The following is a 26,690-nucleotide window of genomic DNA, read 5'->3' as shown; positions in this document are numbered from 1 at the left end:
TAAAGAGGGGTACCTGGGTGGCTCAGTCAAATGTCTGCCTTCGGCTCAGGTCATGATTTCAGGGTCCTGGGATCGGGTCCCGCATGGGACTCCTGCTCAGTAGGGAACCTGCTTCTCCCTCTCCCTCTGCCCCCCGCCCCCCCGCCCCGGCGCCCCACGCCCTGTTCATATTTGCTCTTTCTCTCTCTCAAATAAATAAAATCTTTAAAAAAAAATTAAGTTCTGGTCTACCTTTGCCTTAGTTCAGAACATGCCTACTAGTTTATAATACTAGGAAGTTCCTTGTGCAAACAGCATGTGTGACAGCCCTAGGTTTTCTGAACTTACTACTGTAGCCTTAATCATCCCGTAAACTGAAAATATAGAATCAAAACCCTCCCCCAAAATTGCCCTAATTTCCTCACTCCACCCTGTACAGATGCTAAGAGGTGACAGAAATCAAAGAACTAATACAACACAGCCAAAGAAACTTCAGAGACAGCAAGATTTTTAAAAAAGTATACAAATAATTCAGACACAGCACAAACATTATGCGACGAACATGAATAGAAAATAAGTGTGGTTGTAGACAGACTCAGCACAGGAAATGGTCAAGTACCTTCTGATACCTGCCAAATAGAAGGTGAGCAAGTAGTTATTGAATGAAATGATTATTAGGAATGAAAAGATTACAGTGCAGAACATAGGATTACTTCAGCATTTCTGAAATAAATCAGTACGATGGGGGCTGGAGAGGAAGCTCATCTATCACCCAAATCTCATTATGGTGAAGTCATATAGAGACAGCATACTCTCTATACCTAAACCAAATCAATATATAGTAGCTGAGGCCCTGGAGTAGTCTATTCTAGGCCAAGATTTCCATAAAACTGTTCTTCCAATTAAAGATCTAAAATCTTATTCTTTCCCCTCCTCTGGTTTGGCATTGATGTGTTTAATATGTTTGAAGCCTCAAGCATGTTTAGCATATTTTAGAAATTCAGAATTTATGATACTCCTTTTCAACAAGGCACAAACTTGTTTAAGTTTTAAGTATGTTCACAGTTTAGGGTTCAAGAGCACTAGTACATCAGGATGCAGAACTAGCTTAAAATGTCACCTATGTTTATTCCAGATATAAAAATCATGTCAGTATCCTAACAGATGAGAGGTTCTTTTCAACTTTGGGCAACTGTTCCAAATCACAATACACAGTGAGCTTTGCAGAAAGAAGCAAGGCAAAATCATTTTATGAACTCATAGGAATGATACTAGAGTCAGTGTCCTAATTGCTTGTAAAAAAGATGAAATGTATCATTAAAGTTGCTCTATTCTACTAGGGGACCCAAGTAGTTTAAGTTGGAAGAGCCACATGGGAAGCAGTCTGCATGATCTCAGATACAAAAGAAAAGCAAAGACCCTTAAAGACGTTTCAGCTGGGGAGTCAAGAAGAATAGCCAAAAGGCTTGAAACCCTACAGATGGCTTCATGTCTGGATCATTTTGCACAACTGAATTGTCCCATCTGTGCCTCAAAAACATTTCTGAATTCTGAAAGAATAACAGGACAAAAGGGACACTTCCTACCATCACCAGCAGCATGCAACTGATCAAGCCTTTTTGTAAATAAATTTGGTAAGATATTAAAAACCTTAAAAGCTCACCCCATCCAGTTCTAAAGAATCAATCAGAAACTGAGAGTTTCATAAGCGTGTTTATCTAGAAATTTCTTATAGATGAAAAAAAGCCAACTTGAATGTACAGAATTTCTAAATAAATTATGTACATAACATTAAAAATGAAATTTTTTAGACATGGGTAAACTCACAAAATACGTAGTTTTTAAAAAGAACATAAAGTGTATCTATAGCAATATTCTAATTACATAAAAACAAATGCATTTTCTCTGTGCATAGAAAATAACAGTAGCTATCTTTTAATTACGGAATGAAATTTTTTTAAATGCACCTACATTTTCTGTATTTTTCAAGTTTTAACACAGTAATGTAGGATTGTTCTTGGAAATAAATAGAAAATCATGCAAAGCCACTAGAATGCTCTTAAAAACCAACCTGCTGGACTTCAGCTGCTGTGCTCCTGAAGAGTTCAATGTATCTTTTACCCAACAAGTCCTTATGCTTCCTCAATGCATTCTGTGCATATTCTTCACAGGCAAAGAGGACAAAAGCATCCCCTGTTGGCCTACCATCTGGATAGGTAACAAAGAGGATGCCTTCCTTCCCCCCAGTGATGGGGCAATGCTGTCCAAAGAAGGCCACCACTTCATCCGCTGTGGCCGTGAAAGGGAGCCCCCGCATGCGGACAATGACTTGATTTTCCTTGGAGAGAAATTGGGCTACCTCATTGGATGTACCTAAGGAACACAAATACCAGGAAGCATGGGGAGAAATGGTTAAGACATCAACTTTACCAAACTTAACATGGTAAAATTCTTGGCAATGTCTTGAGTTTATCATTAAAACTCATACTCCCACTGAATTCATGACAAGACCCCAGGAATCAGAACTCTCTCCCCACAAATTTGAAACCTTCCCCCCCTACCATTTTCATAAAACATCTAACTTGGGAAGGTGCCCAGACAATTAAATCATGGACCAATCACTATATTCTTCTCATGGACAGGCAGTAAGTCATCAGGATAGGTAAGAACACAGGTCAAGGAGCTAGAATGCCTGGGTCCACTCTTGACTTTGCCATTTACTAGGCTCTGACTTTAGTCAAGTTTAACCTCTATATTTTAGTGTCCTCATCTGTAAAATGGGGGTAAAATTACCTACCTCATAGATTTATGATAATTAAATAAGTTACTACACATAAAGCACTGTTATTATTTTCCTGATTAAGAAAGGTTCAAACATAAGGGGAGTATAATGAACATGCACAGCAGCCAGTTTTGAGATTTATCAACATTCTGCCTGTCATAAAGCCTCTTGTACAGTATTGCCATGTAGCAAATATTCAGATACACATCCTTCGAGCTCATATACTCGTAATGCTTTCCTTTATTGTTATCTTTTAAGAGTCTCTATCACTAACATGGGGCTTGAACTCACAACCCCTAGATCAAGTTGCATGTTCTACCTACTGAGCCAGCCAGATGTCCCAATAACATTTTCCTTTAAGAGCAAACTCTCATACTACCCACATACCATGAAATCCCAGGATTAATGTATGAGCTAACCTTGCCATCTATCATGGAACCTCAGAACCATAGCAACTCCAAAAATATTTTATCCCCAACCAATATCAAACATCACTTTGGGATTTTGGAAACACAAACTTGAAGCTCTGAATTTGGAAGCCCAAGTATATCTAAAGACTTAAGTGTCAGAATGGAAATATACCAGCAAATTGTGCAAACAAGATGTTTTTGCTACAAGTTCAACAGTTCCAAGGATTTTAACCAGGGCTATATATTACTGATACAAATGTTTTCTATATTTAAGGTGAAAGTCACTATATATTTGGCAATAGTGTATTTTCAAAAGGCTCTTAAAAGGTCTACCTACATTCTTAGATTTAGAGTTATCCTAATGAGTGGCACTTACAGAGATACAAAATACAAAATATTCACTGCAACATACTTAGGGTGAAAAATTGGAAATGAGCTATAAATGTCCAACAGGGTGTTAAAAAACGTGTATGGTACATAATATTGTATATTAATTAACATTCAAGAAAATTTAGTTACATGGGAAAATATTCCTAATACACTAAAAGGAGAAAGTTATACAACTGTAAGAACAGAGCAACAGGAACTTACAAGGTAGTTTTATGTATAGAAAAAAAAAAATCTTTCAAACCATAATCAACATTTTTTATGCATCTGTTACTTATAGATTTTAAAGTAACAAATCACTCAATAATGAGATAAAAACATTATCTGTTCCCATTTTTTTCTGACCTTATTACTGCAAACACTATGTACTCAAACATATTAGAGCCAGAAAACTACTGGGTTCCTGGCCATTGACTGATGAGTTATGGAAGCTTGAGAGAAAACCTACGAGCACATATCCAACAATTCCAGGTTTTCTGGTGTGGCTGTTTGAAAGTAGTTTTCAGACTACTTAATTTCTTTCAAGAGCTACTCTCTCCTTTTGTACGTGACTTTACAGGACCCTTTCACCTTTGCAACCCCTATATCGTACTTTTTTTTTTTTTTTTTTAAAGTAATGTCTAACCCAACCTGGGGCTTGAACTCTCGACCCAGAGATCAGTAGTTGCACACTCTACAGGTTGACTGAGCCAGATCGGCATCCCTGTATGGTACTATTTTTAATGGCTATTTAACTATAGTTGGTTGAATGAAGTCTTAGGGCAAATGTATACACTGTACTCACTCAGACTATGGGTCATTTCTTCCAACTTCAAAAAAAAAAAAAAAAAGTCAGGGGTGCCTGGGTGGCTCAGATGGTTAAGTGACTGCCTTCGGCTCGGGTCATGATCCTGGAGTCCCAGAATCGAGTCCCACATCGGGCTCCCTGCTCAGCGAGGAGCCTGCTTCTCCCTCTGACCCTCCCCCCTCTCATGTACTCTCTCTCTCTCCCATTCTCACTCTCTCAAAATAAAAATATATAATAAAAAAAAGTCAGTTCCTATGTTTCTTTAGGAAATAAAAACTATTCATGGCCCTATTTATCTACTGTGGGATATAAATAAATTTTAGATTCTTCTTACAGCTGCATTATATAAAAAGCACTCACCACCAGCAATTTTAAGAAAATCTTCACCTGTTGCTTTGTAAACCTAAAAAAAGAAAGGGACATTAAATACAGTTTCTGAGGCTTCCAATATCAATACTCATTCAAGACGTCAAGGATCTCAGGTTGTGAGGACATACCTCAATGTACCGGGTCCCCATGTGATGTTTGTGCCTCTGTAATGCTAGATCCCTGTGTTCCTCGCTTACAAACCTAACCAGAGCTTCTCCATTCCTTCGACCCTGGGCATTCAGACAAAGTGCTGCACCTCCCCTTTGAAAAGGACAGATAGCAGTGGGGGGAAAAAAGCACAGTGAGGAAAAATGATAGGACACCCGTTATCCCTTTGAGATTACTAAGTAAAATAGAGATTAAAGAAAACCAACTTGGCAATATTGAGTCCTTTGAAGAATCTTGCAATATCTTGATCTGAAGATTGCCACGGTAAACCTCGTGCGCGGACTATGGTATTGTCATCAATAAGTTCCATCTTGCTGCTGTGGGTGAAGCAAAACTTCACGTTGCCTAATTAGTGCTAGAGAGTCTGACCTATTCCATGCTACCATTTTCCTAGTTACACATAAGGTATTATTTGGTATTCAGATAGACTTGTAATACTGCCTATTTCATAACCTCAAAGATTACCTGGGTACAGTTCAAAGTATTCCTTAGGTAGTTCACTATAGAAAGCCAACTGCCTATACAGGTCCAACACAGCTAGTTCACTCAGCAAACCATCTATCAGCTGAGTTGCTGCCTGTTGGACATAAACTCAAAAGGATCCAGGATCAACTCAAAGGAAGCGAAGTTCTCCCAATACCCTGAACCAAGAAGGATAGGTTTATATTTATTCTAGAACCAAGAAGGATAGGTTTACATTTATTCTCAGATCCAGCCAGTATACCAGTTAAATCCACTTTGAGAGCAAAACTTAAGATCTGCATAAAGCTGGCAATTAACCCCCATCAGGAATGTGTGCATGCAATCAGAACTCTGCCATTAAAATATCTCCCCTATCAAAGAGGAGAGCCTTCACAGAGTGTTTATGGAAATGCATGGGAGTTCCCACACCTTAATGAGTCACTTGCAAATCTCCTATTATATATTTTGACACCTTTTGATGTTCTGTTCCTCCCATATTCATATTTCCAGAAGTCCTAGGACACTATCCAAATGAGTTACTTTCTCCCCAACTAAATTGACCCCAAAGTCTCTCTACGGGCAACGACGTCAGAAGTTTTTGTTCACTTCAGGCACCAAGCAATCTCAGGAATTCACCACAGTGAATTACAAGCAAACAGGTCTACCTGTGATCACAGAGATACCACATCATACTCCTTGCCAGTTATTTCCTTTGCTTTAAAGTAGAAGCTGATAGAACATACTTTAAAATTATCTCAGTAAAAATCTTGTGAACTCTTAAAGCCTATGATTTTTCCTTTGTAAGTTTTACTGTGAGAGGATGAATAGTTCAGAGAGACTAAAAGAAGCACAGACAATACCTAAGGGTCATAGTGACTAAGGATGCAAATATTTCATTAAGTTTAACCCCCAACATCCAAGCTCACTTTAAGATACAACCTTCTTTTATAAATAACCTAATGTTAAAAAAAAAAATGGATAGCCAAAAGGTTTAGTGAAGTTACTGAAATACAAAGGGAGTTAAATATCACAATATGAATAAAACAAATCAAAAGGCTCAAATGGAATACCACTCTTACTACTTACCAAGTGCCACTTTCAAATTTGTAATTTACTCTCTCTGGATCTGAAAACCTGTGATCTAAAAATGAGAACATAGAAGTCATCATTTTAGCTATTAGGGAGACAAAGCTGTGGGAGGACATTCAAAAGTATATATGAGGTAAATATGGCAGGACCAAATTTTAGGTCTGCAACTGTTACAACAGCAATACTTACTATAAGGCTCCGAAATCATTGCTAAAATTATATTCCCCATATCTTCAACTTGAGAGGCTCCATACCGGGAGACTGAACTACTCTTCTCGAAGTTTAAACCTGGGATATATTAAGTTAAGGAAACATTTTGAGGAAGTAAAATGATGTGCTTCTAACTCAAGATTAAACTCACAGAGTCAAGAAGCCAAGTAAAATGTATCTAAGGTTGAGAATTATTTGAAATCACAGAACAGCTGCTTCCTGTCAGTTTGGAGTTCACCCATACTTCCTGGAGTCTCCAATTACCCTCTTGGGTAAATATATAGTAAAATGGCCCAAGCAATCCTGTCCTGAGGCACTACCAGTAATAAAATTTATTAAGTACTAGCAAATGCATGAATACCAAGCACTTTCATTTAGTGTCAAACCACGAAGTATACACCAAAGTTAGTAAATTCCTTCATCCTATTATCTTTACAGCATATGCAAGGCAATGAAGATGTGGACTTAGACATATAGTCAAGACCACGAGGTATCAAATGGCTTTTTTAGGCTGTTTGAAAAAAGACATTTCAGATTACTGATGACACTATTTCTATGATGCCACTTTTCCTGAGAACCTCCCTACTAGAAGATTTTAAGAGCCGTATAGTACAGCCATCTAGATGGCAGCAAATGCTTGTCCTTTGAGAGTGAATTTGTAGAAACAATTCAAACGCTCAGAGCTTTAATGACCAATATGGCTCTTGATCAAGTGAATGCATGCTTTGGGTAAGCCAGGAAACATGGCTTTTAAGAAATGCATGGCTTAGGGGCGCCTGGGTGGCTCAGTCGTTAAACCTCTGCCTTCAGCTCAGGTCATGGTCATGGTCCCAGGGCCCTGGGATGGAGCCCCACATCGGCCTCCCTGCTCAGCAGGAAGCCTGCTTCTCCCTCTCCCACTCCCGCTGCTTGTGCTCCCTCTCTCACTGTGTCTCTGTCAAATAAAATCTTTAAAATAAAAAAAAGAAAGAAATTCATGGCTTAAATTGTGATGGAAGGTGAGACCAGAAGAGATTTCCATCAAGTTTTACAAATTTACAATCTCTCTAAAATAAGCTTGTATCTTTGTCAAGAAGCTGTTATTAGAATACTTAATTTTATTTTTAAGTTTCAATACTATAGTCACACTTTATATTACGTATAAATTTGCATACATTTCAGAATGTAGTACAATACATATAACAGATAACACTATGGAACTTTGTCTTTTCTCGAGTTTAAAATGAAAACTGGATGGTGGTTATTAGAATGTTTGCTTTTATTTTAGTTTTCTAACTGGTATTTTATAATAAGGGTAAAGAAATGAAGACAGACACTAAGTTCAAAGTATTACTTCACTGCAATCAAGGAGGATGCAACGTTAAAACAGTTCAGGGAGCTCCCTTCCACCAAGCATCATAACCAATCATCCGAAGAGTTAATTCAATGAGCAATATTCTTTTCCATTCAATCCAAAATCCCTTTCCATTTCTTTCCTACACACCCTCCACCCCCACCCCCCCAACCTTTCTTTCTCCACTAAAGAGACATTGTTTACCCACTGTGCTGGGCAAATTTACTTCATTCACTTCGTGTTGTTCCTCATCCAGCTACATTTCTCTGCCATTAAATATACCACATGTAGAAATGCAGCCATATGTCTCTTGGCAAATTACTTAACCCCACTAAACTTCAGCTTATCTGAAAAGCCAAAGCTGTGATAATCTTTACCTCCCTGGGCATTTTTGTGAAGATTAAAGGAGATAAAACAAGTCCAGGGCACAAAGCAGGCATTATAAAAAGTGGTGTCCTCCCTTCTTCCTAGAGCCCTGGGGTGGCCAACTTTCATAACCCATGATAATCACACTTTGAGGGTCATTCACCAGATGCCTATTTGTACAGTTCACAGGATAATAATCAAGCTGAAATGGTAGGTAATTTCTGCACTCCCCACCCCTCAATCCGACCCCTTACATCATCTAGTGATGAAATAAACGTGCTGCCCACTGAGGGATTAGAAAAACAATCCCAGGAGATGTTCAAGGAACAGAGCAATGACCATGGATTGGGTCATTAAAATGATTATTGGGGGGCATTGCCGGCTCATTCAGTAGAATATGTGACTCTTGATCTCATTAAGTTCAAGTCCCACAGTGGGCGTAGAGATTACTCAAAAATAAACTCTTAGGGGCGCCTGGGTGGCTCAGTTGGTTAAGCGACTGCCTTCGGCTCAGGTCATGATCCCAGGGTCCTGGGATCGAGTCCCGCATCGGGCTCCCTGCTCAGAGGGAGTCTGCTTCTCCCTCTGCCTTTGCCCGCCGCTCCCCCTGCTCGTGCGCTCTTCAAATAAATCAAATCTTAAAAAAATTAAAGTCTTAAAAATAAATGATTATCCATGGAAGGTACACAATAAAGTATTAATCCAGTGTTGTTTTCAAGGAATATGATGATAGGACAGAAAAATAAGAGCCAAATGATGAAAATACTTTGGGGAAACAACTGCCCTAAATTTTCTGGGGAGGCAGGGGTGGGGGTGGAGGACCTTAAGAATCCTTACAGAACTAAGAAGGATTAGCTATGACTAGCCATAGTTTATCACACAAACTCAGCCACTAAACAGTCCTCTGGAACGCTGCAATTACCCTTGTCAGGGGCTACAGTGGAGTCAAGAGAAAGGCATTCAAGAAATGGAGACCAATCCCATTGCATAAATCACTGTTTTTCACCTTGGCAGTATTGGCACATAGGCCAGATTAATTCTTTGTTGGGGTGTGCAGGGAGTTCCTGTGTACTATAGGATTTTTACTAGCATGCTGGCCTCTACCCACCCCAGTTTTGACTAAAAATATCTCTGGGCAATGCCAAATGTCTCCAAATGGGCAAAAATCAACCCATGTTGAGAATCACTAGTATAGGGTAACAGTTCCCAATTGTTCCACCTTCACCCCTTACCATCTACTGAACCATCAGAGAAAGCTCTTATTTATGAGACCGAACAGATTTTCAGGAAAACTGGTCAAAGACAGGGCGCCTGGGTGGCTCAGTCGTTCAGCGTCTGCCTTCGGCTCAGGTCATGATCCCAGGGTCCTGGGATGGAGCCCCGCATTGGGCTCCCTGCTCAACGGGAAGTCTGTTTCTCCCTCTCCCACTCCCCTTGCTTGTGTTCCCTCTCTGGCTGTGTCTGTCAAATAAATTAAATAAAATCTTTCAAAAAGGGCGCCTGGGGGCGCCTGGGTGGCTCAGTCGGTTGGGCGACTGCCTTCGGCTCAGGTCATGGTCCTGGAGTCCCAGGATCGAGTCCCGCATCGGGCTCCCTGCTCGGTGGGGAGTCTGCTTCTCCCTCTGACCCTCTTCCCTCTCGTGCTCTCCGTCTCTCATTCTCTCTCGAATAAATAAAATAAAATAAAATAAATAAAAAATCTGAAAGGAATATTCCTTAAAAAAAAAAAAAAAAAAAGGGCGCCTGGGTGGCTCAGTTGGTTAAGCGACTGCCTTCAGCTCAGGTCATGGTCCTGGAGTCCCGGGATCGAGTCCCACATTGGGCTTCCTGCTCCCCGGGGATCTGCTTCTCCCTCTGACCCTCCCCTCTATCTTGCACTCTCGCTCTCTCTCAAATAAATAAATAAAAATCTTAAAAAAAAAAAGAAAAAAAAAGAAAAAAGAAAATTGGTCAAACACTAACCTAGAAATCCAGAACGGTGCTGTGTCAAAATGTCTATCAATAGATACACATACACATACACACATACACGCGCGCGCACACACACACACACACACACACACACACACAACCCCTACCTTCAGAAATGACAGAAAAACACAGAAGTCAGCCCTTGATCCTTAGCCTGTTTTTGTGTGGCCTAGAAAAAGAATGGATTTTATATTTTTAAAGGATTAAAAGAAGAATATGAGCAGAGACCACATGTGGTCTATAAAAATCTAAACTACTGATCACCTGGCCCTTTACTGAAAGTTTGCTGACCTCTGGTCTAAAGGAATAGAGACTGCTTGAAGATGGCCAAAACCAGAATGCCACAGGCATGTTTACCACGTCACAACATTCTGTCCCCGAACAGAGTATTGGAGGGAAATTAAGCTTTGGAGGAATAGGAGTGGGAGCACATATTCCATTCAAACCACTGTTTAATCTTCTCTATAAATAAGAGGTATTGAGCCTTCTCACCTTTGCTCAGGTAATTCCTCTTTGAAGTCTTCTCATCTTCCTAATCCCTTCACCAAATGAGACCATAGGTAACTCCTACCCAGCACCAATACCTTCTCTACTGCTCTAGGCTGCAACCATCAATTTAAGAGTTGATTAGATATTACTATTCCTATAAAATATTACTCTCTCCTCAACTGTACTATCCATTTCCTGAGCACAGGTCCCTACCTTCCTCTGATCTCGATCCCTCTACCAGCACCTATCATTTGTCAGAATCTACTGACATAAATGATGGCATTAAATACCATTTCATGCCAAACACCATCTGTTTCCTCCAATTTTCACCGTAGCCCTATCAGGTAGATAATGGTAAAACCAAATGGATGAAGAAACTAGGATTTAGAGAAGTTCTATAACTCACCCAGTCTCCTGGCTGGTAGGAAAGAGCCGGAATCACAATACAGCTCTGATTTGACTGTGTGTACATAATTTACTGCACCAAGATAAGAAGCTTTGCTTACTTCGTTTTGAGAATACTTTATGAGAAGATTTCTAAATGTATATATAAAAGCTGAGTGATAAAGATCGAAAGTAAAAATGTAAAGTATCCTGTCTGGGTAGACATAGATTAGTAGATGAGGAATTATTTACTGAATTCTGCTTTTAAAGTAGGAATATGTTCTAGACATTTGGCTAACTTGGTTCCACATGACACGTTTCAACATGTTTCCCTTCAAGACATCACACACCAAGGATCAGCAGTTCTAAGCTCCTGACAACTTTTAAAAGTCACCCAACCTCCTGCATGCCCAAACCAAAACCAAAACTTACACACACACACACACACACACACACATCCCCACCCTCTCTTCAGAAGGCTCGTTCAATTCTTAATCCTTACCAGAATTTAACATAAATAACAAATTAAGGAGGGTAATAAAAAAAAAAAGTTTTAGTACCAATTCTTTCCCGTATCAATTTATAATTATATATTGAATGACTTGCTGCACGTCTGATCTTGAGGAAAGGAAAGATGAGCCTATGCCTCCTGATTTATGGCTCATCATGCAACTTACTCATTCTGCCCTCGAGGCGGCCACAACAGCAAGAACAGGCTTAGCCAGCTTTACAATGAGAAATGCCATGAGGAAATGAGAAAGGGTAAAGCCAGACATGGTGGGAACACTAACATTTCAGGCTACAATTGAGCAGAGCGCAACATTTATACCAAGCTCACAGAAGTCCAGACTTTGCTTTTATTTGAATAGGAGGAACGTTTTCCTTAGTGCTACCTTCAGTGAAAAGGATTTCAGGATTCAACCCAAACTTATACTAGCTGAAGGTGAAATTCAGAGAGCAACATTTTACAAAGTCTATCAATATTAGCTCACCATCTCAAAAAGCAAAATAAAAAACCACCTTTAAGCAAAGCTCACCACTACTAGCTCATCCAGTCAAAAAAGTCACCTTTTCTGACTGCCTAAAAATGGACACATTTGGTTATCAATTTTCGCTTGTAAGTAACATTTTTCAAACTAAATTTTTAGTTTATACTAGGAGAATCACATATATAAAACAAATACATTGTGGAATGATTAAGTTTAAGCTACATTATAACAGCATCCCAATTAAAAATTCTAATCAAGCCATTTTTCCCTGCCATAGATCCTTCAGAAGACAAGTCTGTTTCCTCCCCTTCTACTCTGCTCTTTTAAAACACAATGGCTTAATGGCCAGACATATTACAATAAAATGCCTATGCTAATGAACAAAGGAATAGCCAACAGAATATGGAAAGAGAAAAGTTGAATTACTACCCGAAGAATTGAATTTCCTACAATTATGTGAAGGAAAGAAGTGATAAATTACCCTTAAATGAGTTGCATAATTTAAAAAAATAGGTTCTATAAATAACCTTCTATATTTTAAAGTGAGCTCTGAAAGAAGCAAATCAAGAATGCTACTATAAAATATAACTAGGAGTCAAGGCAATAAAAACTTTTCCATACCAGTAATAAAATGCTGGGGGGAGGGGGGGAATCTAAAACCACAGTTTTAACTCTATTCCAAGAGGGCTTACTCCTTCCCAGAGGGAAAACAGTAAGACCCATCCTAACAAATATTACTTCAGGAGATACTATTTTAACAAAACACAGAACTGACAACTCAATTATACCCTCAAAGAAATAAAATAGAAAAGAAACAAAAGAGTGAACATTTTTACTTTAGAAAAACACACTCATGCGGGATAAACAAATTAAGAAAGGGAGACTCTATGAAAACAAGTCTTCTAAGGCCTTCTAAAACAAACCAAAAAATTAACCTGAAATGCCCAATCTCACATTTTAAAAGTAAATTATTTTATAATTAAGCCACACAAAATTAACATAACTCTGAGTGCTGGCCAAGAAAAAAGTATTTCTAGTCACTTATTATAGACCACAAACCAGAGTATTTGCGGATTTGGCTCATATCATGCCGACATGATGCCAAAGATAATTTCTTCCCCCCTCCAGCTAACAAGGTCAACTACTAACCTAGCTTAACTGTACACTTGAAGATATTTAAAATCCCTTTCATACGCAGAAAGGTACCAAGGAGGATTCAGCCGTCCCTCCCCTTTTTAAGCAGGGCAATGAAAGTTTATGCAATTGTAAAGGCCCAGTTCAGTTTATCAGAATAAGCACGGAAGTGCAGAATTAACCGCACAATTTTACAAATGGAGAAGCAAAATTAACCTTGAAGATTAGCTGTACTAACACATACTTGATGTTTTAAAAGGTCTATATCCAATCTCAAAGTCAAAAAAAATTTTTTAAGTGTAAAATAGGGTTTTTTTTAAAGATTTTATTTATTTGACAGAGACACACAACAAGAGAGGGAACATAAGCAGGGGGAGTGGGAGAGGGAGAAGCAGGCCTCCTGCAGAGCAGGGAGCCCAATGCGGGGCTCGATCCCAGGACCCTGGGATCACGACCTGAGCTGAAGGCAGATGCTTAACTGAATGAGCCACCCAGGTGCCCATCTCCATCTTTAATATATGGGAAAAACAGGCCAATGTTACTGTATTGTTCGATCCCAGGGCCCTGGGATCATGACCTGAGCTGAAGGCAGATGCTTAACTGAATGAGCCACCCAGGCGCCCATCTCCATCTTTAATATATGGGAAAAATAGGCCAATGTTACTGTATTAGCACATGCACACACAGAAATCCTTCACCCCATCAAGAAGAGGTGAGACAAACAGACACACATACACCCCTACTAACCCTTGGATGGGGAGACAAAAGTGGTTCAGTGATTTTTTTTTTCATCCTGACAGTGGAAAACTGCGCTAGTGAAATGGTACTTGCTAATAATAAACAGCACATATGGATGCAACTGGATAGAAGTTTTACAAAATTAACTCCTCTTTCTTGCTACAGTTCAGTATGTGCTCAGGAAACACAGAACATAAACCTAGAAGGGACATCATCTATTTAAATAGCCAACCCCACCCTCAAATGAGCTTTATAAATTCTAGAATATTACCCCCTAGTTAAGGAGCACAATTTTTACATCAGAGTGACTCTGGCTCAAGTCCCGGCACTTCTAGCTAAAACCTCTAAGTCTCAGTTTCCCCAGCTGTAAAAAGGGGGTGACACTCCACTGGTTGTGAGGAGGCTGCTAGTGGCATACATGGTAAGCACTTAACTCACAAGCTTTCTTTTACCTGCTCTCCTTACAAGGCCAGACGTTACTAAAAAGTTCTCATTAAAGGCTTGGTAAAGTAAAATAAACACAATGGAAGAGGTCTTGATTAATGAGAATAAATTAGTTCATGAATAAGAAAGAAAACACAGGTTAAGAAACCAGGAAGAAGTAATCCCATCCACCACTGGGGAAAAAATAGGGTTGCTCTTTTTTTTAAATGGATAAAAGTCACTTATACAAACAGTCCCATAATTGAAATGTCTTTTTCACAGGAGAAAACTAGTATTAATTTCCTGAAATTATCTAAGATAATCCCCCCAAAAAATCAGAGGCCTCAATTCCTATTTTCACACCTTTACCACCACACCTGATTAAATAAAAAGCTTACAAAATGCTACCCACATTTCAACTGCTAAATGAGGTCCTCTCTCCTGAGACAAATTTTAAAAGGCAGGTGACAAAACTGCAACTTGAACAACTCAGAGAGGTCCAACACTAATACCAGAAGTGGTCTCAGAACCAACACAAGGAAGTAAGTGCTAAAATAAGGACCAGCACTGCATTCAAGAAATTCCTAAACCCTTTATTTTATCAAAGTAGTCCTACTTTTTCATTTACACAGCTCCTGGTGGTTTACAAAGCTTTCATTTGGGAATACCTGAGATAAAAGTGAGGCTTAGAGAAGACAAGTAACTTTCCCAGGAAAGGGAAGCTGTATATTTTACTTGTTCCTTTCCAAGGGTTGGCAAGAGCCTCTCCCTCCCCTGGTTTACCTGGTTGGACAGGTAATCCCTCAGGAGCAACTGACTCCCCATCTACTTGGCAAAACCATCAAGGATGTGTAATGACCATCTTTAGATTTCCAAATTCAGTGTCATTCCCATATGAGAAAGGTAAATAGTTAGTGATCTTAAAGAATACAACTCTTCAGTCCAGACATTATGGAAATCCTCTGCATAGATAAGGACAAGTAAGGACAAGTGCATAGTCAAATTTGGTATGATTGTTTTTGACCTGGGGACTTTGGTGGCCCAGTCAAGGCAATAATGTTTCTTTTGAATAGGAGTCAAAATAATTAATCACAGCTGCAATGTAAAAAAACCACTGTCAGGAAAGCTTAAGATTTCTTACCTATTAAGTGGAAAAGAAATATGTAGATAGAACATTAATAAGAACAGTTAAGATCAAAATTCTATTTTCTAATTGGGAATAAAACTATAAATCTAAGACTCTTCCAATGTAAGCCTAAAGAAAGTAGAAAGGAAGGGGCGCCTGGGTGGCTCAGTTGGTTGGGCGACTGCCTTCGGCTCAGGTCATGATCCTGGAGTCCCGGGATCGAGTCCCACGTCGGGCTCCCTGCTCGGCGGGGAGTCTGCTTCTCCCTCTGACTCTCTGACCCTCTTCCCTCTCGTGCTCTCTATCTCTCATTCTCTCTCTGTCAAATAAACAAACAAAATCTTTAAAAAAAAAAAAAGAAAGTAGAAAGGAATTAAGATATTTAAGAAATAGAAAATACCCTAGTTTTTCCAATGAATGCATTACTAAATGGCCATGAGCTCCTTCATATTTCAAGTGTCATGTGTCTGAAATGGAGCCCAAGTTAGCATTATTCACAATTCATTTGTTTACTATAGTCAAATATTTCTGATTTTCATCTTCATGGTGCTTGAAAAAAGAACCATCAACAAATAATTTTAGAGCTAGGATTAAAGTGAATGACAAAAAATAATTGGCAAAGCATCGTATCTCTTCACTTAAATGTCAGATAGTTCAATTTTTTATTTTAAAATATTATTTTAAAAAGTACTATATACTGGTGTGTAGATAATGAAGCACAGAGCAAGTAAAAAGTCCAGACTACCACACTGAAAATGTTTACTAATAACCCCAAATTTTATATACATGAAGGTCTCAAGAAGAAACCGAGAAAAAAAACAGATGAACTTCTAATAAGTTTTCCCTGAACTGTCAACACATTGAGAAAACTGAAAAACCCAAATTAACAACCTCTTACTTGTAGCTAGGAAATTTTTACTAGCATGTGACCTATAATTACTAGGGGAAGATTGTCTTTGCCAAAACAGGATACTGAATAGTCAAAGATAAACAGTTCTTAATATTATTTTTCTAAATTAGATAGTTCTAAAATTGTCTTTTTCTAAATTAGATAACTTATTAGACCTCCATCTACTTTTTCTAGGTTTCTCTATTTTGTCTACCTTAGACTTCCCAGACTCCAGGTCTGTGAGCAAATAATATTTCTGTTGCTTAAGCCACATAGTCTAATAGTATTTGTTATGGTAGCCCTAGCAGACTGCATTCAAACCAACAAAACAATTAGTAAGAATTTTTCTGCTGTCCCAACCTTTTAATTCTTAAAAGAATTCCCTCAAGGGCGCCTGGGTGGCTCAGTCGTTAAGGGTCTGCCTTCAGCTCAGGTCATGATCCCAGGGTCCTGGGATAGAGTCCCACATTGGGCTCCCTGCTCTGCGGGAAGCCTACTTCTCCCTCTCCCACTCCCCCTGCTTGTGTTCCTGCTCTTGCTATGTCTCTCTCTGTCAAATAAATGGATAAAATCCAAAAAAAAAAAAAAAAAAAGAATTCCCTCAAAATGAGCTTACTGCACCCCCTCCCCTCCCAGCACTAGTGGTGATGCTAAAGCAAATTTCCAGCTAACCACTTCCAGAAAAAAGACAGATACAATGGGTACAAGGGGTTAGGAAAAACGTGCAAACATTTTCCAATCAGGAAAAGATGTTTTGAAATAAAACAAGAATCAGACTTTAGCTCCTGAAAAGAATGAGAAAGTTTAAGAATAAACATCTATAACCCACAAGTTCCTGAAAGTAACTTAAATCCGACTTCAAGTTGATTCTCATAGTGGCTTTAGATGAGTTGCCCAACTTGTTACTCAATTTCACATCTGATGTTAGCACATGACTACTCATTAGTTAGCACTTTAAAGACTTACTGGATGAAAGTGTTGGGTCAGTCATGACTATAAGACTTGTGATGATAAAATTTACTTTTACAATACACAGTGCATCAAATATACGATCTTGGTAATGAAAGAATTTGGGGGTAAAGTCCTAACCTCATTTTATCATCTCAAAAGATGACTTATTATAATCACCATTAAAAGGGGTACCAATGAAATGTTTGTAAAGGGGTATCTGGGTGGCTCGGTTAGTTAAGTGTCTGCCTTTGGCTCAGGTCATGATCTCAGGGTCCTGGGATCAAGTGCTGCCCTCATCGGGCTCCCTGCTCAGCAGGAGTCGGCTTTTCTAACCCTCCCCCCGCCCCCCCCCTTGTGCCCTCTTTTAAACACACACTCTGTCAGATAAATAAATAAAATCTTTAAAAAAAGAAAAAGGAATGTTTGTAAAGAGGAAATACCCACTACTTAAAAAAAATTCTTATCCATTCAAAAGATGTCAAGGTCCTAAAACCAAGATAATCAAGAACAGAATCAATATCAAAGAAGGTAGTCTTCACATTCTTTATTAACCAAAAAAATCCAGACACTCCCATAATGTGAACTTGAATTCTATTTTAGATGTGCTCAAATCATAAAAGTTCAACTCTAAATCCATCTAACTAAATCAGTATTCAAATTCAGTAAATCATATAACTACTTTTAAAGGGCGCCTGGATGGCTGTTGGTTTAACCACTGCCCTCGGCTCAGATCATGATCCTGGAGTCCCAGGATTGAGTCCCACAACGGGTTCCCTGCTCAACAGGAAGTCTGCTTCTCCCTCTGACCCTCCCCCCTCACATGTGCTCTCTCTCTCTCTCATTCTCTCAATAAAAATCTTTAAAAACAAGTAACTTTTAAAGATGCCTGTAATTGTACTATTAGTTCTTTCTAGTACAATAGACACATTTTGGACAGGGCAATTTCATTCATACACTAACAAAGTTAAAAATATTTTAGGGGTGGGGTGCCTGGGTGGCTCAGTCAGTTAATAGACTGACTCTTGATCTCGGTTTAGGTCATGATCTCAGGGTCGTTAGATTAAGCCCTACATCTGGCTCTGCACTCAGTGAGGAGTCAGCTTGAGATCCTCTCTTGCCCTTTTTCTCTGCCCCTTCCCCCGCTCATGCTTTCTAAAATAAATAAATGTCTTTTTATTAAAAATAAATATTTTTTAAAAAAAATTTAGGCCTGCCTGGGTGGCTCAATTGGTTGAGCCTCCAACTCTTGGTTTTGGTTCAGTTCATGATCTTATGGGTCATGGGATCAAGCCTTGTGTGGGCTCTCGGCCCAGTAGGGAGTCTGCTTGAAGATTCTCTCCCTCTGCCCCTCCCCCCACTCTCATGCTTGCATGCTCTCTCTCTCAAATAAATATATCTTTTTTTTTTTTAAAGATTTTATTTAGTTGTGAGAGAGAGAGAGAGAGAGAGAGAGAGAGAGAGAGAGAGAGGGAGAGTACAAGCAGGGGGAGTGGCAGGCAGAGGGAGAGATGGGGAACTCGATCCCAGGACCCTGAGGATCATGGCTGAAGGCAGACACTTAACCATCTGAGCCACCCAGGTGCCCCCCAAATAAATAAATCTTTTAAAAAATATTTTAAACTTTGAGTTACCATTTTATCTGGAGCTATCTTTTCAAATGATTCTTGGGTAATCAGTTAAAGGATACACTCTGTCATTGCTGCAACATCCAGTTTATCAATATCAGGTGAACCAGGGCAACACTTCTTGAATTCTTTTCGAAGGTCAAAAAAGGAATAGAAGCATTCAGGCAATAATACATTCTGAGGAAGGACAAAAGTAGACACTGTTAACTAGATGAACTTAGTTCAATTCTTCTCTAATAATCAGAAACCTAAGAATCAAATGGAAATATATTTTACCACAATTAAAATTTTTAATCAAAGAGTGACTTTATTTTCTAGTACAGTATTACATCCTATACACAAGTGTCATGGAAAAAATACCTTATTTTAAGGTAATAGATTACATTTGTGTTCCATCATGCATTCCATTCAAAACACTTCTGAAGCTATAATACATTTGGGCTGTCATGTATTTTCTGATTGATAAAACTACACTCTTTTCAGCCATAATCATTTCAGACCATCTGTATTTTCAGGCAGCAATATTAGCTCTTTTAGTTCTCATCAAGAGGCCTATGGTTACAGTGTCTACCTCGACATAGGATTCAGTTACAAAACAGTATTTTTAAATACTGGTTTCATATAATACATATTTTCTGTACTGAATTCAGAGTAATAAGATAGTAAATTCCTGATTACCTAAAAAGGATGATTTTTGTGCCAAGTTATAGTCCCACATTAGTTTTCCTGACCAAGATTCTGGCTATACCTGAGAATTCAAATTAGACAGGAAGGAAGGAAGGAAGGAAGGAAGGAAGGAAGGAAGGAAGGAAGGAAAGAGAAAAAGAGACCACAAATCTCAAGAACAAAGGAGAAACAGTTACCTGCTGTTCTTAGCTACTAGCACCATTCTTGTGGTTATTAAGCTAGTTCAATTGTCTGGGCAAATATTATACTATTATGTTTTTGTTTCCCCTAGTGGAGGGGGGAACCCCACAGTGAATAACTTTCAAAGATGAATTTTTTAAAACTTAATTTAGATTTTTCTTACAATCTCAAAATAGTTTCTCTTTACTCACTGGGAATTTCTACCCATTTACACATTAGAAAGTCAAGGAAATAAAGACTTTTTAATGTTTGCAACCTATAACATTTATACAATGATATATCTTTCTATCCAGATTTCCTAACTGGATTCTATTAGATGCAGCTCTGCTCCTGCTATATTTAAAATAGATATCATGGCACCTGGCTGGCTCAGTCATTAAAGCATGTGAATCTTGATCTCAGGGTTGTGAGTTCCAGCCCCACACTGGGTGTAGGGATTACTAAAAAAAAAAAAAAAATCTTAAAAAAAAAATAAAACAGATATCATTGTACCATGGTCTGTTTTCAAAACAGTTACTAAGAAAATGGTGAATCTTCAAGATTACCTACTAGAATGCTCATTTAAAAGCTGTTGATAATAACTTGCATGTTCAACAGTAAGATTAAATAGCTGTATCCACATAAAATACTGAACATTTAATTCTTAAAAGATGTTATCCTAAATTATAAAGTAGGCTAAAAAGTGTATATGAATGCTCCTTGTAAAAATAGATTTTTCTACAAACACCTGGAAGAATATTTTCAAATATGTTCATATTAGAGAAAAACACTTTAATATGGTTTTCTGAATGGCAAATTATTGTTTTATGATTTTCTTTTTTTAATGAATAGAACTACCTTACAATACTAAATTAGTTTCTTGTTTTAGGATACTGAATTGTTTCAGGTTTATCAAAATCCTAATAGAAATGACTCAGGAAAATGTCTCAATTATTCTCTGGAGGTTTTCCCACATTTAAAGCAGCCCATCTAAAATAAAACAGCTGTGGGGCACCTGGGTGGCTCAGTCGTTAAGCATCTGCCTTCAGCTCAGGTCATGATCCCAGGGTCCTGGGATTGAGCCCCACATCGGGCTCCCTGCTCAGCGGGAAGTCTGCTTCTCCCTCTCCTACTCCCCCTGCTTGTGTTCCCTCTATCGCTGTGTCTTTCTCTGTCAAATAAATAAATAAAATCTTTTAAAAAAATAAAAAAATAAATAAAATAAAATAAAAACAGCTGTTTTCCTTCAGCCCAATAGGGAAAGGATTGTTTCATCCCTCTCCAAAGGAGTTTGAGGGGAAGAAAAATATCCTCATATATCTATTTCTGGATCGAGGGTATAGCAATTGGTCTAGCATCTAATTAATGAAAAACACCCCCCCTTTAATCGAATAATTACTAAGGTTGCTATAAAAGGAGTGGTTTTCTCAACTCTTAAGATATAGGGACTTGAATTTCTCTTTCAGACTTTTGAAACTGTCATTATAACTTGTACCTTTCCATTTCTTCCCTAGTGAGATAAAAAGAAAAATCTGCACTGACTAGCCACTATACTTATGACATCAAATGTCAGTCTAAATCTTTCTTTGAAGACTTGCCTCATCCAGTTTCCTTAAAAATATTTTACTTCATCTTTTCAAGTTCAGTATTTGCCTACCACAATAAAAAGTTACAGCTCAAACTAATTAAGTTGATAAGATCAACTATATTAGCAATGATTGGCTACATTGGGTCTGCCCTCTACACTATCCATTTTCCCTCAGCCCCTCAGTATTCTTCCCAGGGAGAGAAATCACATTATTTACGGTCAGGTTGTATTTTTCTCACTCTATTTTCTTTTCTATATCAGAAAGACCAGCAAAGGTAAAAGATGAGGCTGAACCTACTGTTTTGACACAATATTTGATCAGTTTTGAACATTTTCTTTAAGTCAAAGTGCAGTATGCTATAATTAATGTTTCACTAGTTATATGGCTGTCTTTACACAGTACAAAGCTCTTAAATGAAATTGGTTACAATTAAAAAGGTTTAATTCAATCTTTTTCTTTCCTCCTTCCTTTCTAAGATAAAGCATTTTCCACACAGATAAGAATGTTACAATGTCTTAAAATTTTAAAGTAAATGTTTTCTCTTGCCTACTTGCTGTTAATTTAAAAGTCAAAAATTCAGCTCATATACTTTGGAAAAGGGAGAATGTCAACCATCTCAAAAACTTAACATAAACAAAAGGAGAAACTTTCATTAAGTCACCAGAGAGTATCTATAAAATTACTGCCATCTCAAATAGCTCTATTGAAGGGTCATGAATTTTTTGTGGTAAAATACACATAACACAGTATTTACCATTTTAACATGTAAGTGTAGTTCAGTGCATTAAATACATTCACTGTTGTGAAACCATCACCACCATTCCTTTGTCATCTTCTGAAGCTGAAATTCTGCCATCAAACAGTAACTCCCAACATGCATTTTTTTTTAAAAACGGAGAAACTTGGATAAACCATTAAAAAAAAAGCAGCTTCCAGTGACCCCCAAAGGTCTAATCATTCTCTGAGAAGCCAGCACTCTTACCTTTTTGGAAGCCTCAGGATGCAGGATTTGCCTGACATGCAGCTGCCCATCAGTACAGAGACAGAAGGAGGTTCCGACCCCAATATTCAGTTCATTGCTTACTGACTGGTTAAACTGAAAACAAGACACAGGGATGCAACTGATGCAGGATTTCCAAACTCCAGGCAAAGTGGCCCCACGTGTTGATAACCAAGGAAAACCACACTGCCATATAAGGGGACACCAGTGCTGGGGCAATGTTAGAAAGGCTTCATTCCCACAAACTATCTAGATTCCTTTAGATAGGAAAGCTTTCCAATCAACCCACATTTCAGACAGGTGAATTTAGTATATACATTCTTCCTTCCATTCCCTCCTTCTATTTTTGCAATAAATCCACATTCAAGACTTTTAAATCGGGTCTTGTTTCATCAGCAGGTTGCCTTCAGATTACATCATTCCCTGGTGTTACTTTGTTTTGTTGGATGTTCCGAGATTAAGAAAGATGCCAGTTTGTGATAAACAAATGTGGTTAATGGGTATAAGGACCTCTGGAAGGTCTGGCAACACGTTTCCTGGTACAGAACCCCAAGATGATAACTTACCCCTATTAATTCCCACCTTGTGTACTAGGGCAGGGGCCGTGAGAGATCTGACCCTCACCCGTGCACAGGTGTGTAGCGCCCCGCCCTATCCCTGATCCAGTACCCAACAGAACCACGAAGCAGGCGGTTTTTGGGTCACCTCAATTCCATTAAGGGGATTCCACCAGTCTCAGTGACCCAACGAGCAGCCCTACATGCTCCGGCCTGCAAACCCTCCCCGGCGCTAGGACCAAGGCCACTGAAGAAGTAGTAGGGCAACCAGAACCGAGCCTGTCGGAGTCCGGAAGCCTGAAACCGAGCAGGCACCCTCAGATTCCCACAACACCGGGGCCACCTCTAGCACGCCGCGCGGGGACCACCCGCTCCTCTACACCACAGCCACAGCGCCCTCTGTCCTAGGGCTGAGCCACAGACCCAACCAAACCCCTGCAGAGAACAGGGGCGTCTGGGGTCTGGACCTGGGGATTGGGGCGCTAGGATTCAAACTCCTCTCATCATTCAATTGGTAAAGCCCGACTGATTCCGAGGCCCCAGGAATATCTCGAAAACTAGCGACTTTTGGCCCACGAGCCTAGGGGCTGGGAGGCTTGGAGGAGCAGCGACCTCCTCCCAAAGTCCACCCGGGCCTCCGGGCCGGGTTTCCACCCACGCAGCCGGGCGTCTCGCCACCCTGCCGGGGGATGCGCGTGGACCCGCCAGCGAGGGCGTGGGACCTGGTATGGCTGCCTTGGGGCGGGGGGGACGCCAGCGCGGCTTGGATAAGGGTGGGCGGCGTGGCCCAGGGCTGTCACCTGTCGGAGGGCTTGGTCCAGCTGTGGCGCGGAGGACAGACTTTCCGCGTCGATCTTAGTTTCTTCTTTACAATCCTCCGTCAGCTCCAGCTGATCCGGTCTAACTAGTACTTCATGCAACTGTCCCACCTCCGGAGGGGAAAGAAGCTGGGGTCAGTTTTCCCCTTCCTCAATTTGGAAGCCTCCATATTCACCCTCCTCCCTCGCTCCCCGGCCCGGGCGGCCGGCGCCTCTCGTGGGGTCTGGGCGCAGAATCAAAGCTCACTTGTCGCGAGCGGCTCCAGTGGCAGAGAGGTCGGCACGGCCCTGCCTCCGGCCCCACCCCCACCCGGATCAGGTCGGAAAGGCCCTGGAAGTGGGAACCCGGGCCCCAGGGATCCCACCCCGGCTCCGCGGGGCGTCCCCCGACGGGCAGAGAACCCGGCTCGGCTGCGCCCGGCCTCCCCACCTGAGCCAGATTTCGGATTAGTGAAACGGTTCCAAAGTGTTGGCCAAAACGTTCGGTTTTACTCTGGATTCTGTAGGCCTCGGGTCCAACCTCATAAGTGGCCAAACAAGAACACTTGTTTACCAACTCCCCAAACTTCTACAACAAACTTCTTGCCCCATTCCTATCATTTGGACAGAAACCTGGAGAAATACCTTCTTGTTGGCCAGATCCACGACTTTCCATAACAGCAGGATCAGCTCCTTCTCATCCGAGCCCAGCTTGGCCCCGGTGGCCCCAGCAGTGATCCCAAAAAGAACCACCAAGTAATCCGGAGACGCCGTCATGATGATAGGTGGGGAGGGGGAGAGGGGGGTTGGGAGGCGGTGAAGTGGGGTGGAAGTGAGGACGAGAAAACCTGTGCTGAAACCTCTTCTAAGAGAAAAAGAAAGAGCGCCCACCCCCCCCCTTCTCTCCGCGGCTGGTGCAAAAGGCGGTAACCAACCACCCAAGCCCACACCTGGCCGGTGCTCCACACCCTGGGCAGGAAGGGGGGTGGGAAGGAGGGCGCAGGAGGCCTGCCCTTTTTCTATTCAATTGCCGGTGCGTCTATGCAAAAAGCCAGGAGCAGGGCTGCACCCCGGGTGGAGCGCGCAATGGCTGAAAGCTTTTCTGTTTTGGGATGTGGCTCTACCTGCCCGCCCCTTCCCCCTCCCCCACGTGGTGCAGGTAAGAGACACCTGGCGGCGCCGGCCCATTGGCTCCTTCAAACCACGACGTGGCAGCGGTGGGGGAGGAGGCCGCCTGGGGAAAGGGAAGGAGGGGGCGGGAGACAATGGGTGGATGAATGGAGAGGAGAGGGCGAGAAAGAAGGAGGGGGAGACGTGAGGGGCGGGGAAGAGGCGGTTGCCACCTCAAGGGTAGCCCAGGCCAGACGGGAAAGGGGTGAGGGGTGAAAGGCGCGGAGGGGAGTGCCGGAGTCGCTTGTGGGGGGTGGGAGAAAGTCACCTCTTCTTTGAAGGTAACGGAGAGGGATGGGGGGCATGGAAAAATGCCGACTGGGGGGAGCGACGCCGGAGGTTCTTTTAAAGGGTCAAGGGAAAAGACCTGGCGCCGGGAAGCGAAAAGGAGGCCAGAGGTGAAGCCCTGGGTGCGGAGCTACTCAGGGCGCGGCGCCCCGAGAGGGCGACCCGCGGAGGGAGGTGCCGGCCAACGGTAGCCGGGAGGTGGCCGGGGCAGTTGCCAAACACCGGAAAAACCGCTCCCGAGCCCAACACACCTTCAAGTGCAAACTGTAGGCGAAACCCCGTGGGACCTACCCCGCTCCGGGCCGGAACCCAGGCACACGCTGCTCTAAACCCCGGGACGCTGCCCACCTTCTGGAGACAGCCAGACGCCGGGGGATCACACTCAGCCACCAAGCTTCGCCCAAAGACGCAGATGCAGCGCGCTACGCAGCAAGAGGCCCCCTCGAGGAAATTTAGGCACAATGGACCCCACTTCCTTGTCTCTTAACTACTCCCTTAATTGCTATGTCTTGTTCGGTCCTGGCTGCTAGTTGGAGCCCAGAACCTTCTCCATGGCTGGGCCCACTTTCTTTGGTTTGCCCTGGGCTCTAAAGAAAACGTATACACTGTTTTCCTAAATCAGGCCAAAGCAAATTTTTTCCTCAGTTCCCCGCTCAGAGCCCACGCCCCCTACTCATACCTTTGCCTTTGTAGTTAGGTGTCGATTTGGCCAACCTTGCGAGCATTCTCCCTCCTCTAGCTAAACTAGCTCTGCACAGAGGCTTAGGCGCCCACCATTACCACCCGGCCTCCGGGTCGGAAGGTAATGTGGTGGGGCCTTTTGACACGTGAGAGAAAAGCGCCAGAAGTGACGTTTCCTCGAGTTTTAGGTTTCAAACGTAATCTACTCTTGGAAACCGAAATCCGTCTGAAGTATTACTAGTTGGGCCCCAGGTATCCATCCTTTATATTCATGGTGTGAAATCAGGCAAGCATACACGCACTGCCGTAACCCACTCCGGGTACAAATCTGAAAACCTGTCAGGATGCGTGTCTGGGGAGGCTGAAGATCGCGGAGGAAGAGCGGACAAAGTGGGGGGCGGCTGAGGCTTCCAGTGGCGGGGGCGGGGTGGAGTTTGAGGAGCCCAGGGCCGAGCCGCTGCGCTTCCTGGCTGGTCCGTGCGGGCGGAGGCGCTGCCGCCGGTGGCCCAGGTAGCAGCTCGCGTCCCGGGAGAGCGGGCGGAGGCTAGGCTCCGCCGGGGCCAGGCAGCGCTTCAAGGTACCACGAGGGTGCTCGGTACCGTCCTCGTACGCAGCTCGAGTTCCAGCGGCGCGTGCTTTCCTCGTCTGGACTTCAGGATGCCGGGTGGAAACGGGACCCCCGCAGTCCTCCGCTGGCTTGC

The 26,690-nt window shown here is 41.5% G+C and overlaps 1 protein-coding gene across 10 annotated transcripts in view; it reads right to left on the bottom strand.

The window, feature by feature from the left end:
- Nucleotides 1-26,690, bottom strand: part of ESRP1 (epithelial splicing regulatory protein 1) — a 56,537-nt gene extending 29,847 nt beyond the window's left edge. For 9 of the 10 annotated variants that reach the window (XM_027580205.1, XM_027580235.1, XM_027580253.1 and 6 more), the window contains exons 1-10: nucleotides 24,496-26,690; nucleotides 23,854-23,982; nucleotides 22,479-22,592; nucleotides 19,124-19,238; nucleotides 6,623-6,721; nucleotides 6,431-6,485; nucleotides 5,089-5,199; nucleotides 4,843-4,975; nucleotides 4,706-4,748; nucleotides 2,051-2,352 (exon numbers count right to left, since the gene is read on the bottom strand). In XM_027580205.1, coding sequence (XP_027436006.1) covers nucleotides 2,051-2,352; nucleotides 4,706-4,748; nucleotides 4,843-4,975; nucleotides 5,089-5,199; nucleotides 6,431-6,485; nucleotides 6,623-6,721; nucleotides 19,124-19,238; nucleotides 22,479-22,592; nucleotides 23,854-23,982; nucleotides 24,496-24,627 — 1,233 coding nt within the window. In that variant the 5' untranslated portion in view covers nucleotides 24,628-26,690. The remainder of the gene's footprint in view (nucleotides 1-2,050; nucleotides 2,353-4,705; nucleotides 4,749-4,842; nucleotides 4,976-5,088; nucleotides 5,200-6,430; nucleotides 6,486-6,622; nucleotides 6,722-19,123; nucleotides 19,239-22,478; nucleotides 22,593-23,853; nucleotides 23,983-24,495) is intronic. The other variant, XM_027580213.1, reaches the window with a different exon arrangement.

This window comes from Zalophus californianus, chromosome 4 (assembly GCF_009762305.2).
Source record: "Zalophus californianus isolate mZalCal1 chromosome 4, mZalCal1.pri.v2, whole genome shotgun sequence".
Lineage (NCBI taxonomy): Eukaryota > Metazoa > Chordata > Mammalia > Carnivora > Otariidae > Zalophus > Zalophus californianus.
The sequence above is the reverse complement of the archived record's forward strand: the minus strand, read 5'-3'. Positions and strand labels throughout refer to the sequence as shown.